This window comes from Papio anubis, chromosome 12 (genome assembly GCF_008728515.1).
Source record: "Papio anubis isolate 15944 chromosome 12, Panubis1.0, whole genome shotgun sequence".
Classification (NCBI taxonomy): Eukaryota; Metazoa; Chordata; class Mammalia; order Primates; family Cercopithecidae; genus Papio; species Papio anubis.
Genome location: NC_044987.1, coordinates 22,703,710 through 22,716,552, shown reverse-complemented (window position 1 = coordinate 22,716,552; position 12,843 = coordinate 22,703,710). Strand labels below are relative to the sequence as shown.

General features: G+C 41.6%; 1 protein-coding gene across 4 annotated transcripts in view; it reads right to left on the bottom strand.

Annotated features, from left to right (window-relative positions):
- Positions 1–12,843, bottom strand: part of PPP2R1B (protein phosphatase 2 scaffold subunit Abeta) — a 40,905-nt gene that overhangs the window by 12,487 nt on the left and 15,575 nt on the right. For 2 of the 4 annotated variants that reach the window (XM_009187249.3, XM_003910681.2), the window contains exons 11-14: positions 10,616–10,676; positions 5,703–5,857; positions 4,252–4,394; positions 3,781–3,872 (exon numbers count right to left, since the gene is read on the bottom strand). In XM_009187249.3, coding sequence (XP_009185513.1) covers positions 3,781–3,872; positions 4,252–4,394; positions 5,703–5,857; positions 10,616–10,676 — 451 coding nt within the window. Of the gene's footprint in view, positions 1–450; positions 540–883; positions 3,341–3,780; positions 3,873–4,251; positions 4,395–5,702; positions 5,858–10,615; positions 10,677–12,843 lie in introns of those variants that run through there. The other 2 variants (XM_021926524.1, XM_003910679.3) reach the window with 2 other exon arrangements.

Below are 12,843 nucleotides of genomic sequence, written 5' to 3'. Positions count from 1 at the left end.
AGCAGTGGAGAAAAAGGAAGCTTTACAATAAGAGTGTCACCATTTTTAAGTCAGAGGAATTTAAGTAAAAGGCAAGAGGACAGGACAAGCACCTGACCTGTCTGGCCACCCTGCCCTGCCGTCGCCACAGGGACAGAGCCAATGTGACGTCTAAGGGCAAGCCCCAGCCTTTCAGTTTAGTGACAACACAACGGTTAACAAAGGAACAAAAGTGCACCAGGTTAACCGCCGGGCCAGGAAGGACAGGCTTGCTTCCCTAGAGGTCTACGCAAACAACCTGAACGCTTGGGCAAGCCAGCTCAAAGGTCAGGCTGCCGACTGTTGAGTCAGGACAAGCTGTCGGGCGAAGACCCCTGGGGCTCTGCATCACAGTGGCCGAGCTGTGGTATTTCTGTGAGCTGAGGGCAGCCCGTTATTTCAACAAGACCTCATTAGAAACCACATATTCACCTGTTTTCCTTCTTATGCAACAAGATGCATCCTCAGGTTCACATCTTCTTGGCAGCACAGAGAAGGAAACAAGACCTGGTCTCTTACACCTGTGAGGAGTAAACCCCACACAAATTGTAGAGAAACACCAAGGTGAACTCCATTGCTGCTGAGACACTTGTACGGCACAGGTAATATGTGTGTGTGTGTATGTGTGTGTGTCTGCTTCATTTTTCTAATCAAACAACTGATGTAAGCTGCCAAGGATGAAAACCAATACATGTTTGAAGCAACCAGACAAATCCACACAGAACTGTAGTCTAAGCCAGGGGACCAGAGAAGGGCCACATAAAGCTTGTTTCCTGAGAGCAGGAAAATCTTTGTGTCAATGGGAGAATAAGACACAGTCTGGTTCTTTTGGTGATTTGTTCCATGTACACAACACATCAGAGGATATTTTAGAAATTCATCCACTGAACACATTTTTATTGAGCACCTATTATGTGCACCAGATACTGTTCCAGGCACTGGCAATACAGAAGATAAAACAGACAAAAATACCAGCCTTACAGAGCTCCTAAAGCCTATATTCCAGTGAAATCAAGATAGGAGAAATTGTCCCTTAAGTTTAAGGTAGTTAAAAAAAAAAATAGGAGAACTAATTCATGGAGAACATGGCCAAGTTATGAGCCAAAGCACAATTCCTCCAAAGAGTGCCAAAGCAAATTATCTTTTGCTTCATTCAGAAGAAAACAATGAAACCCCTGATGGGTCACCACAAAAGACAGAGGCCCCGCTGAACCCCCTGACCATGCTTGAGAAAGCCAGGGCCCACTCTCCCTCTCAGTTTTAGGGTGGAGAAGTCAATGCTTAGGGCTCCTCAGGGGGAGACACAAGGGCATTTTGAAAGTCTGTCCCCAAAACAATGGTATTTCCAACTAGAGTAAAGCAATGGTTCCAATGCAAATCTGTTTCATGAAGACAAATGTCTCTCAAGTCTGAAATTCAATGAAGAAGAACTTGCAGGTAATAAAAAATAAAGGCCCATGAAACTAAAATTAAAATGTTTATAGAATAATAGCATAAGATAATAAAATGAGAATACAGAAAAAGATTTTTGCTTAGGAAAATACTTAATTCTTGGCCCAAAGTCATAAAATAGAAACTTATTGTAAGGTAATTTGGCAGTTTAAAATGCAGACAGATAACCTCTGATTTACAATTTCTGTTCTGTTTTTCAAATGTAGGACAAATTTGAAAGTATTTCGTAAAACTTGGCTTTATGTAACAAATGCACAAAGTCTTAGAGGAGTCTTTGGGCCTTCACTAAACAGAACAGGACTTGCTAGATTTAAAAGAGGTTGTGAACAAAATCAACAATTCAAAAACCAAAAGGGTAACAAGCAAACCACATAGCAAGATGCACTGAGAGAAAAATAAACTATGGGAAAACCCCCTTAACTAAAAGTCATGAGACAAGGTGAGTGTGATTATGTGAAAAATTGTTTTTTTGTTTTGTTTTGTTTTGTTTCTGACACGAAGTCTCGCTCTATGGCCCAGGCTAGAGTGCAGGGGTGCGATCTTCCCTCACTGCAACCTCTGCCTCCCAGGTTCAAGCAATTCTCCTGCCTCAGCCTCCTGAGTAGCTGGGACTATAGGTGTGTGCCACCACGCCCAGCTAACTTTTTTGTATTTTTAGTAGAGACGGGGTTTCACCATGTTGATCAGGCTGATCTCAAACTCCTGACCTCAAATGATCCCAAATGGGTGCTTTTTAAAAAGGGCTTTAAAACTGTTTAGTAGTTCAAATAGGCTTCCTTACTATTAATTTGCTTCTTACTAAACTCTTCAGCTTAACTCATTATCTTAAATTTCAGAATTAATGAGGTTTTACTGTAAAAGTAGAAAAGCAAACACTTCAAATAAGACTCCAGCATCACCTATACTAAAAAATTAGGAGTAAAACTGCAGTTTGAAAAGCTACTGCACAATGCAGCAAGGACCAGGTGTTAATACTGCTGGAAGCAGAGCCAGGTAAAGAGCAGGAAATCTGAGAACCCTGTGGTTCTCAGACTCATTCAAAATACAGAACTGCAATCTTACAATGAAACAGACATATTGCTTATTACAAGGCACTACAGATAAAGCTTTTCAGAAAAGAGAGAGAAATATTTTTAAATGTAGGCACAGTGGTGAACTGTTCAAATTCAGTTAGGTGTCAACATCACACATTAGCAGCAAGATGCAGCCACACTTCAGGTTTCTGAATGACATGACTACAGACAAAATTGAGCAAATAAAAACCAAAATAACCACTACATTAACCCTGAGCTTCCACATTCCCCTTTCATGTGAGACTGATGCAGACCATCATAATTCAGGAAAATGTGGCTTTCACTACGGTCAAATCTCAACATGCCTCCCAAAGAGTTTATAAAATAAGTTATTCTAAACATGTACATTTAACTTTGGAATGATGGAGAGACACAGAGATATATGTAAACGTCAAGAGAATCACTCCACTCCACGCCTGGGTCCACACCCTTCCAGGCTTTGTCTGGAACACTATGTGGCTGGGGCCTGATTCCACAGTGAGGATGCAGGAGCCCCGGTGGTGATGGATAAAGCATTAGGAGAAAATCAAGTATCAAGTGTCAGGAATTGGTCAGTAAGAATGGCTTAAATAATGACTTAACAAAGAAGACAAGTAAAAAACAATCCCATTTCATCTTTAGAAAGAATCAAGTCACTAAAATTTGATTTCTTCTAAGTTGTTGCCATTTGCTTGGATGAGATCTTGAAGGTTTTCCATTCTTTCTCCACCCAGTTAAGAACACATTGACTAGAAATCTGTGATAAGAATTTAGCAAAGGTCTTTTCCCTCCTGCTCCTCATTATGCCAATGCAAGAACTGGAAAATTCCAAACAAAATCAGGTTAGTGGTACAGAAAGTTCATGAACGATCTATGTGAATATAAAGCACAATAACAATGATCCAAACGTATCAAACTAACAACTTCTCACTGTGGTTACTGTCTTTACTCGGCCAGGCTAATCAGAAGTGAAACTTTAAAAATTGGTTAAATTCCAAACGAAAAACTGTTCTTACCAGTGAGAATCATATTTCCTACCCAGTCCTACATGTAACTAAGAAAAATAGCCTGCTCACTTATGAGAAAACAGTGGGCCAAGAGGGTTCTAATCAGAGAGACACCAGCATTCCAGGAACTTACCACCCTCCCTGTTTCCCGTAATACTTATCATCCTACCCACTTAAAACCTCTCACATAATAGAGATAAATCCCCATTAACCAAGGCACACGCTGCAAGGCAAAAGAAGGAAATACATACCACTTATAGCTTCCTGTGCAAAGTATTTGACATCCATGTCTTCATCTTGACCTAACTTCTGTAGTACTGGCTTAACTTCTCCCTGTAAAGCACTGACATTCAAAAGTATTATCTGTGAAAGACAGTCTAATGGGCGACAGAAATCCTTTCTGGTGTATATGGTTTATGGTAATTGGTAAAATTTAAAGTAAAAAAAATTTTTAAACATTTATAAACTTGACAAATACACAAAATAATGTCTAAAGAATTCTCAGCAAAATCAGTTTCAGACAATGATGTGACATATACAGAGCTTAAATATAAAAGTCATAGTGGACATCCTCAAAAACAGTTACTAAATTATTTTCTTTAAGCAAATCCAGATCTTAGGCAAAGTGAAAATCCCTGAAGTTAATTTTAGCTAATTGCTCCCCATTATAAGGTAAAATTTAAAATACGCTTTTAAAACAAGACTAAACACTAAAATCTTACTTGGTATCTAGAATTGGTCCAATTTTTTGTAGAGATTTGGCCACATTGAAGCGAACATTTGCTACTTGGTCTCCTGCCATTTTTAATACGATGGGCAGCATTTGCTTAGTGGTTATTTCCTGACCACAGGCCTCAGACAGCGCCTAGAAAAATAAATAAGATGGCACATTTTTTTTTTTTTTTTGAGATGGAGTCTTGCTCTGTCGCCCAGGCTGGAGTGCAGTGGCCGGATCTCAGCTCACTGCAAGCTCCGCCTCCCGGGTTCACGCCATTCTCCTGTCTCAGCCTCCCGAGTAGCTGGGACTACAGGCGCTCGCCACCTCGCCCGGCTAGTTTTTTGTATTTTTTTAGTAGAGACGGGGTTTCACCGTGTTAGCCAGGATGGTCTCGATCTCCTGACCTCGTGATCCGCCCATCTCAGCCTCCCAAAGTGCTGGGATTACAGGCTTGACCCACCGCGCCCGGCCAAGATGGCACATTTAAAATACTTAAAAAAAAATTCCAAAATCTAATGAAACAAATTAATATTTAATAAGAAAATAATTGACCAATAGGAAATTTTTTTTTTTTTTTTTTTTTTTTGAGATGGAGTCTGGCTCTGTCGCCCAGGCTGGAGTGCAGTGGCCAGATCTCAGCTCACTGCAAGCTCCGCCTCCCGGGTTTACGCCATTCTCCTGCCTCAGCCTCCCGAGTAGCTGGGACTACAGGCGCCCACCACCTCGCCCGGCTAGTTTTTTTGTATTTTTCAGTAGAGACGGGGTTTCACCGTGTTAGCCAGTATGGTCTCGATCTCCTGACCTCGTGATCCGCCCGTCTCGGCCTCCCAAAGTGCTGGGATTACAGGAGGAAAATATTTCTAATTTGAGCAGCTGAGTGGGGGGCACAGGAATCATTCAAATGATCAGAGAATTAGACCAGAATTCACAAACAAGTTGTTGCACTTTTAAAATACCGTAGTTTGTTTTTTTTTTTTCTCAGACGGAGTTTTGCTCTGTTGCCCGAGCTGGAGTGTAGTGGCGCGATCTCAGCTCACTGCAACCTCTGCGCCCTCCGCCTCCTGCCCGAGGTTCAAGGGATTCTCCTGCCTCAGCCTCCCAAGTAGCTGGAACTACAGGCGCACACCACCACGCCCAGCTAATGTTTGTATTTTTAGTAGAGACAGGGTTTCGCCATGTTGACCAGACTAGTCTCAAACTCCTGACCTCAGGTGATCTCCCAGCCTCAGCCTCCCAAAGTGCTGGGATTACAGGCGTGAGCCACTGTGCCTGGCCAATACTGTAGATTTTAACATGAATTTTTAAATTGACATTTTCTCTCATCTCCTGTATTCCAATTAATCAATACAAGACATATATTCCAAATAGAAGACAGTATATTGAGAATTCAGAAATAGTCATGAATAATTTTGCTTTAATGCCTAAGCTTAGCAATAACAGTTATGTTATACTTACATTAATGCAGAATAAAGTGGTCATTCTATGCAAGTAATTAGGATCATTTGCCATTACTAACACTTTGGGAACGATGGTATTTTGGGCCCACTCTGTACCAAACTTCTGAACTAGTTTCATGAGGTTGTTGGTGGCAGCTTCTCGGACGGCGTACACTGCAGAAGAGGTCAAAAACATGTTCTCACACTGCTTATTGTTTTTTAAGCATAACCTAGTTTACTTACACGAACATCAAATGTGGACCAAAAGCAAAACCTCTCTGCAATCAGACTCCACATGTAATCATGCTGCAATGACAAGCATGCTCAGCTCCAACTCAGTTTCCAAGTGTTGCATAGCCACAGAAAAGGGATGCGAGGAGCTCACTATATGCATCATCAATTATTTAATAAATACAAGTGCCTACTATGTGCTACAAAAAGAATACGGAAGACACTTTGCCTCACAGGTTATATGCTCTTATCAGAGAAATGAAAGCTAACATGCTCCATGAAGTCACATGGTGTAAGAGCAATTAGAATCAAGTGTGGCATTGTGTAGTAAAGGCTGTGAGGGTTGTAGCACTGCAGAGAAGAGTGAACAGGGAAGGTCTAGGAAGGCTTCAGCACAGAAAGAAGCCTTGCACTGGGCAGTGAAGATTTGGGAGGATCTGTGTAAGTGGAGAGAAGCAGGGAGGAATTCCTAGAAAGGGTAAAGGCATGTATCCAGGACACAAAGGGAAAAACCTGAAACCTGTGAGACTCTGAAGTTAGACAATTAGGGTGGACCCAGACCACAGAGCATTATGAAAGGCTTAGATTTGATTAGGAAAAACAGTGATGAGTTTTTAAAGGAAGCTTGTGACCTGATGACCAATGTGGAATTTTAGCAAGATTATTCCAGCAACATCATGGAGAACCGACGCTGACTGAGAATAAGAAAGACATCAAGGAAATGGTGTAGACGCCACTGTGGTCATCTGTACAACAGCAAATACAAACATCAGACTGACTTGCTTCCTCTCCATGAAAATGCTTAGGTTGAAACAAGATGTCAAATGTCTTTGAATCAATGTGCCTGCCTTAACATCTAGTAATGCCCTATATCCTTTGATCATGTATCAAAGACATAAAGCTAGATAATAAAGGTCTGAGCCACAATCCTCTCACAATTAGTTGCTACATACAGCACTGAACAAAAACAAGCCTGGTGTCACTTCACTCTACAAATCCAGTAAGACTCAAAATGTAGGCTCAGATTAACAAATCAAGGGTGGTAGGTACTGATTCCTTATTCTACTTCTCTCCCCAGGTGGGCTGAACCTTCCTGGGATGATAGAAAGGCAGGAATAGCTATCCAAGCCACAGTCCCAGTCCTAGGCAATTTATACAAGCCTCCAACCAAGAAATAGCCAACTTTTTCTATTCATAGATTTTTTGGGGCAATGATGTTGAGAACACGCAAGACAGCATAGACAAGTGACCATACAACTGATTATCAGCACTTAAACTGACAGTCTACAGGAGAAGCAACCTCGCGGTAAGACTCAGACCCACTAAGGAACAAACTCAAGTCAACTGTTTTACTGTAATACAGATTCCTTTCCTTCATATCCATAGTCTTTGTCTTTGTCCCAAACCTTTCCCTGTCCTTCCCCCTAAAGTGGAGCTAGCTAAAGTATTTGTGTCTTCTCCTCTCATTAATTTTTTTTTTTTTTTTTTTTTGAGACAGAGTCTCACTCTGTCGCCCAGGCTGGAGTGCAGCGGCTTGGTCTTGGCTCACTGCACACTCTGCCTTCCGGGTTCACGCCATTCTCCCGCCTCAGCCTCCCGAGTAGCTGGGACTACAGGCGCCCACCACCACGCCTGGCTAATTTTTTGTATTTTTTAGTAGAGACAGGGTTTCACCATGTTAGCCAGGATGGTCTTGATCTCCTGACCTCGTGATCCACCCGCCTCGGCCTCCCAAAGTGCTGGGATTACAGGCATGAGCCACCGTGCCCAGCGTTTTTTTCTTTTTTTTTTTTTTTTTTTTTTTTTGAGATAGAGTCTCACTCTGTCGCCCAGGCTGGAGTGCAATGGCGAGATCTTGGTTCACTGCAACCTCCACCTCCTGGGTTCAAGCAATTCTCCTGCTTCAGCCTCCTGAGTAGCTGGGATTACAGGTGCCCACCAATACACCCGGTTAATTTTTGTGTTTTTAGTAGAGATGGGGTTTCACCATGTTGGCCAGGCTGGTCTCGAACTCCTGACCTCAAGTCATCCCCCCCGGCCTCAGCCTCCCAAAGTGCTGGAATTACAGGCATGAGCCACCATGCTCAGCAAATTACTATTTTTTTTTTTAACTTGCTTTAGATTTTTATCATAATGCCATTACCATAGGAAGGGATCTCACTGCCAGAAGAACCAGAGACTGGGCACACACACACACACAGCCTTGACCAAGACCTTAACTGCACGGAACTCTATTTGGCCAGATGCCTACTATGTTCTTGGCTCCTCTGAATTGTTTTCAGAAGAATGCAAACCATTCCACAGTTCTCCCTGCTTTCTTTTCCTGCTTTCTTTTGTCTATTTCTTTCTCTTTCTCCCCATCTCCCCTCAAGGCCTGGCTGACCTGCAAGGTTTCTTTGAATGTCTGTCTATGCTCAATAATTGATACCTTCTCCTTTCTCCTATAATAAATAAATAAATTTCCCTTCTACATTCCTCCCTCTGATCAAAGCTGTCTGCTCAACCACAGGAATATAGGTGTGTGATACTTTCTTCCTTATACTTCTCTGGAATTTTCACAAGGTTCTTTTAGTAGTTTCATCACTAGGGAAAAAGTTTCAAAAACTGACTGATCCAGTGATCATTATATAACACTTATCTGAAATGCAAAAGCAAAAAAGCTCCTGTGATTAATTAAGTACAGAACAATTTCAGAGCTGTTATTGGTTCATGGAACTCTTGCAGTCCCCACTTCAGCATACTGCTGCAGTGAAATAAACACGGGTTTCTCCTGCTCCCAAACTGAAAGAGAAAATCAGAAAAGAGGAAGGAGTAATCAAGTTGCATAGAGAAGGCAATCTTACACAGAAAAGGTGTCAGGAATCTAATTCTTCGTGGAACATTAGAACTTTAAAAATTCCTCAAAATAAAACACCACCTTAATCTAAAATGCCAGCTTTTAAAGAAAGCAGAGAATGACTTGGAGCCAACCCAAATGCCCATCAATGATGGACTGGATAAAGAAAACGTGGCACATATACATCATGGAATACTATGTAGCCATAAAAATGGAATGAGTTCATGTCCTTTGCAGGGACATGGATGAAGCTGGAAGCCATCTTCCTCAGCAAACTAATACAGAAACAGAAAACCAAATACTACATGTTCTCACTAATAAGTGGGAGTTGAACAATGAGAACACATGAATACAGGGAGGGGAACATCACACACTGAGGCCTATCAGGGGGGTGAGGGGTGAGGGGAGGGAGAGCATTAGAACAAACACCTAATGCATGTGGGGCCTAAAACCTAGATGACAGGTTGATAGATGCAGCAAACTACCATGGCACATGTATACCTATGTAACAAACCTGCACGTTCTGTGCATGTATCCTAGAACTTAAAGTAAAATAAAATGTAAAAAAGCACAGAATGATCTGCTAGGAAGCACCATTCCTAGTAACATTAAATATTTATCAGATATAACATAAACTTTTTTTAAAAAGTGGTATTTCTTTCCTATGATTTGCCAAATTTAAGTTTTATTTAAAAAGAAATAAAGAGGCCACAACAAGGTAACTTTAGAGAAGAAAAAGAGAACTAAGGAAGTCTACAATCCAGTTTGAAAACACTGGAAATACCCACATATATAAACCCTTACACATTTTCACATATTTTTTCACATCCTTCCTCTTCACACTCTTAACCATATGATCCTCCATATGATGCAAATATGCCTTTAACAAAACCACCTACACGTATAAGCAGACACAAATATCCTCATTCCTCCCAAATTTCCAGGCATAAGCACCCACAGATGAACAAAGAGATGTATTAAATATGTATAGAAAGTATATAAAAGATACTGTGGAACTGACTCAGGATATCTATTATATCCACCAAACCAAAACATGGAATCAAAGCTCAAGGACAGTGTCACATGACCCCATGGGGCACTCACACTCATTGGAACAGGTCTAAGACAACATTGAAGCTGTCAAGTCTGGACCTAGGGCCTGGCACAGAGGGTCCATCTGTCACCACTGCTGCCTGGCACACAAGGGGATACACACATATACCTCTACCTGAAGCCTCACCAGGAAGTCACCTGCTCATTCCTGCTGTCCTATCTGACCTGCCCTGAGCTCACCCTCTCCTAGCTTTGTAGCAGCAGCAGTGAGAATATAAGCGGTAAGTCTTCCTTTCATCCAAACCAGAAATCCAGGCCCTCTCTATCCCTATGGCAAAGCTAATGTTTCCCACACCTAAGAATCCTCTACTGTCTCACTGCAGATCTCCTCTTCTATGTCACCTCAAAAAAGCCAAGTAGCTATTTCTCCCACCCAGGCCTTTCATCTGATTCCAATCTCCATCCAACCTAGTGTATAGCTGCTGAGGACACCAATTACAGGATGGTCAAAAAGAAGATCCTCAGATAAGGGAGGAGTAGATATATAAAAGAGATGGCCTGAAGATAATGTAATAGATTGAGTAAGAAATAATGCAAATAAATTGTTTAATGGAGAAAATAAAATATAAGATACAAAAAAATTGGTAGAAATATCAAATTTATATTCAGAAGACTAAACTTTAATTAGAGCCTTTCTTCATTCCTACAGTATTAAGGCAAAATATCTGGTCAGACTGAGATTCCTTTCTAAAAGGAAATGTATGAACATCATGGATATACAGGCTTTCAATAATTTGTTTTTATCTACTCACCATGGTCCACAAGCCAAGCCATACATAAAGAATTCAGCTTTTCATCAAAGAATTCCACACCCTACAGATACAGAAGATTCCATTAATATACTTTGCCAAAATTCAGAAATAAAGATGGTCTATTTACATTACATCAAGATTACCTGAAGGCTAAAAAAAGCTGTTTTCAAATAAACTGAATTCATGAAAGAGACAGAAAGGAAACACCATGGGAATTACAAACAAACCATAAATCTATTTTATTGGATGGAAATAATAAACAAACAAACAAAAAGCATACATGAGCTGGCAAAGGCCCTGCTAGGTGAAAGAGAACAGGGTGGCCAGAAGCCAGTCACAACACTGCAAAAGAGCAGGAAGAATTCACTGTGGATGGTCTGCCAAGCAAATCTGGATTACCTGTAAAAATGAATTACCCAGGAAAACACCTGTCGGTAATATTACTAATTCTCAATTGTCTTCCCTTTTTGGTTACTATTATGACAAATCCTTAGCGATAAAGCAACTGACCTCAAGACACAGAGATATCCCCAATTAAAGACAGTATTTTTGAGACAACAGGAGAAAGCCCTGGAGGGAGAATAAAGCAGGCCCAGGACTATAGGGGATATAGCCCAGGCATGGCTTGCTCTCCCAGCCCTGTTCCTCCCAACGGTCAACAGGTGGCCACTTCAGTGCAGGTTGGGGATGGGCTCCGGGAGCCGATTTACACAGTCCTCTCACCCTGGGGCTTCCACACCACATGGGAGAATGCTGTGACATATACGTTCCTAGTGCCTCCCTTCTGGGGTCTACACGTTTACAGTCTTGCTTCTTTGAACTCCAAGAAGTTCCTGACGGTGATTCTATATTTTAAATAAAGAGAGGTAATATAATGTTTCAGTGCTTTGAAAACAGTTATTAAGACAAAATAGTGTTTGTTTTGTTTTGTTTTGTTTGAGACACAGTCTCACTCTATTGCCCAGGCTGGAGAACAGTGACACTATCTCAGCTCACTGCAACCTCTACCTTCCGGGTTCAGGTGATTCTCCTGCCTCAGCCTTCCGAGTAGCTGGGATTACAGGCGTGCAGCACACGCCCAGCTAATTTTGCATTTTTAGTAGAGACAGGGTTTCACCACGTTGGCCGGGCTGGTCTCTTAACTTCTGACTCAAGTGATCCATCCGCCTCAGCCTCCCAAAGTGCTGGGATTACAGGCATGAACCACTGCACCCGGCCCAAAATTGCTTTGTATTAAAAGATCTTAATGAACTAATTTTGGCATACACTTAGATTACGTCAGCCAAGATTTCTTTTTCATTTCAGGTTGAGAATTTTCCTTCAGTTTTAATTAGTCTTTATTTTCCAGTTTGTTGTTGTTGTTGAGACAGAATCTCTCTCTGTCACCCAGGCTGGAGTGCAGCGGCGCAATGTCAGCTCACTGCAACCTCCGCCTCCTGGGTTCAAGCGATTCTCCTGCCTCAGCCTCCCAAGTAGCCTCCCAAGTAACAGGCGCCCACTACCACATCTGGCTAATCTTTTATATAGCAAAGATGGGGTTTCACCATGTTGGTCAGGCCGGTCTCGAACTCCTGACCTCACGTGATCCACCCACCTCGGCCTCCCAAAGTGCTGGGATTACAAGCGCGAGCCACTATGCCTGGCCTACTTTCCAGTTTTTGCAGTTTAATTTTATACTTACTTACCATGGTCCACAAGCCAGGTCATACATAAAGTCTTTAGAGAATTTTATAAATTGACTATCTGATATAAAAACATTTAGAGATAAAGAAAAATTAAGGAGAATATATATACTAACAAACAGGCAGTTAAAATTGTAAAGCAAAATGTTCATGACTGAGGCATGTTACCCCTGCCAGACAGGTGTAAGTCAGCCAAAGACACCATCTGCCTTGTTTTCACACTGCTCTCTATAGAGCTAGCAACCCTGGGAAACTTTCCAGGTCTAGAAGGAGCAGAGGTTAAAAGAAATGGTACTAAAATGCAGCCTGTCTTCCAGACAGTTTTGATCTTCAGCAAATCAGTTAACCACTGCTCCTCTCCACTCTGAAGAGTGGATCCATGACAATCACCAGTGAAGAGAAGATGACTCATAGCACTTCGGAGTGACAGAGGAAAAGGATGACAAAATAACTTCACCTGATCCCATTCGCTATGCACTAACATGTCTGGTATCCTTTTCAAAGAATCGGATACTTTCAATTTTATAAAACATATAATGCCACAGA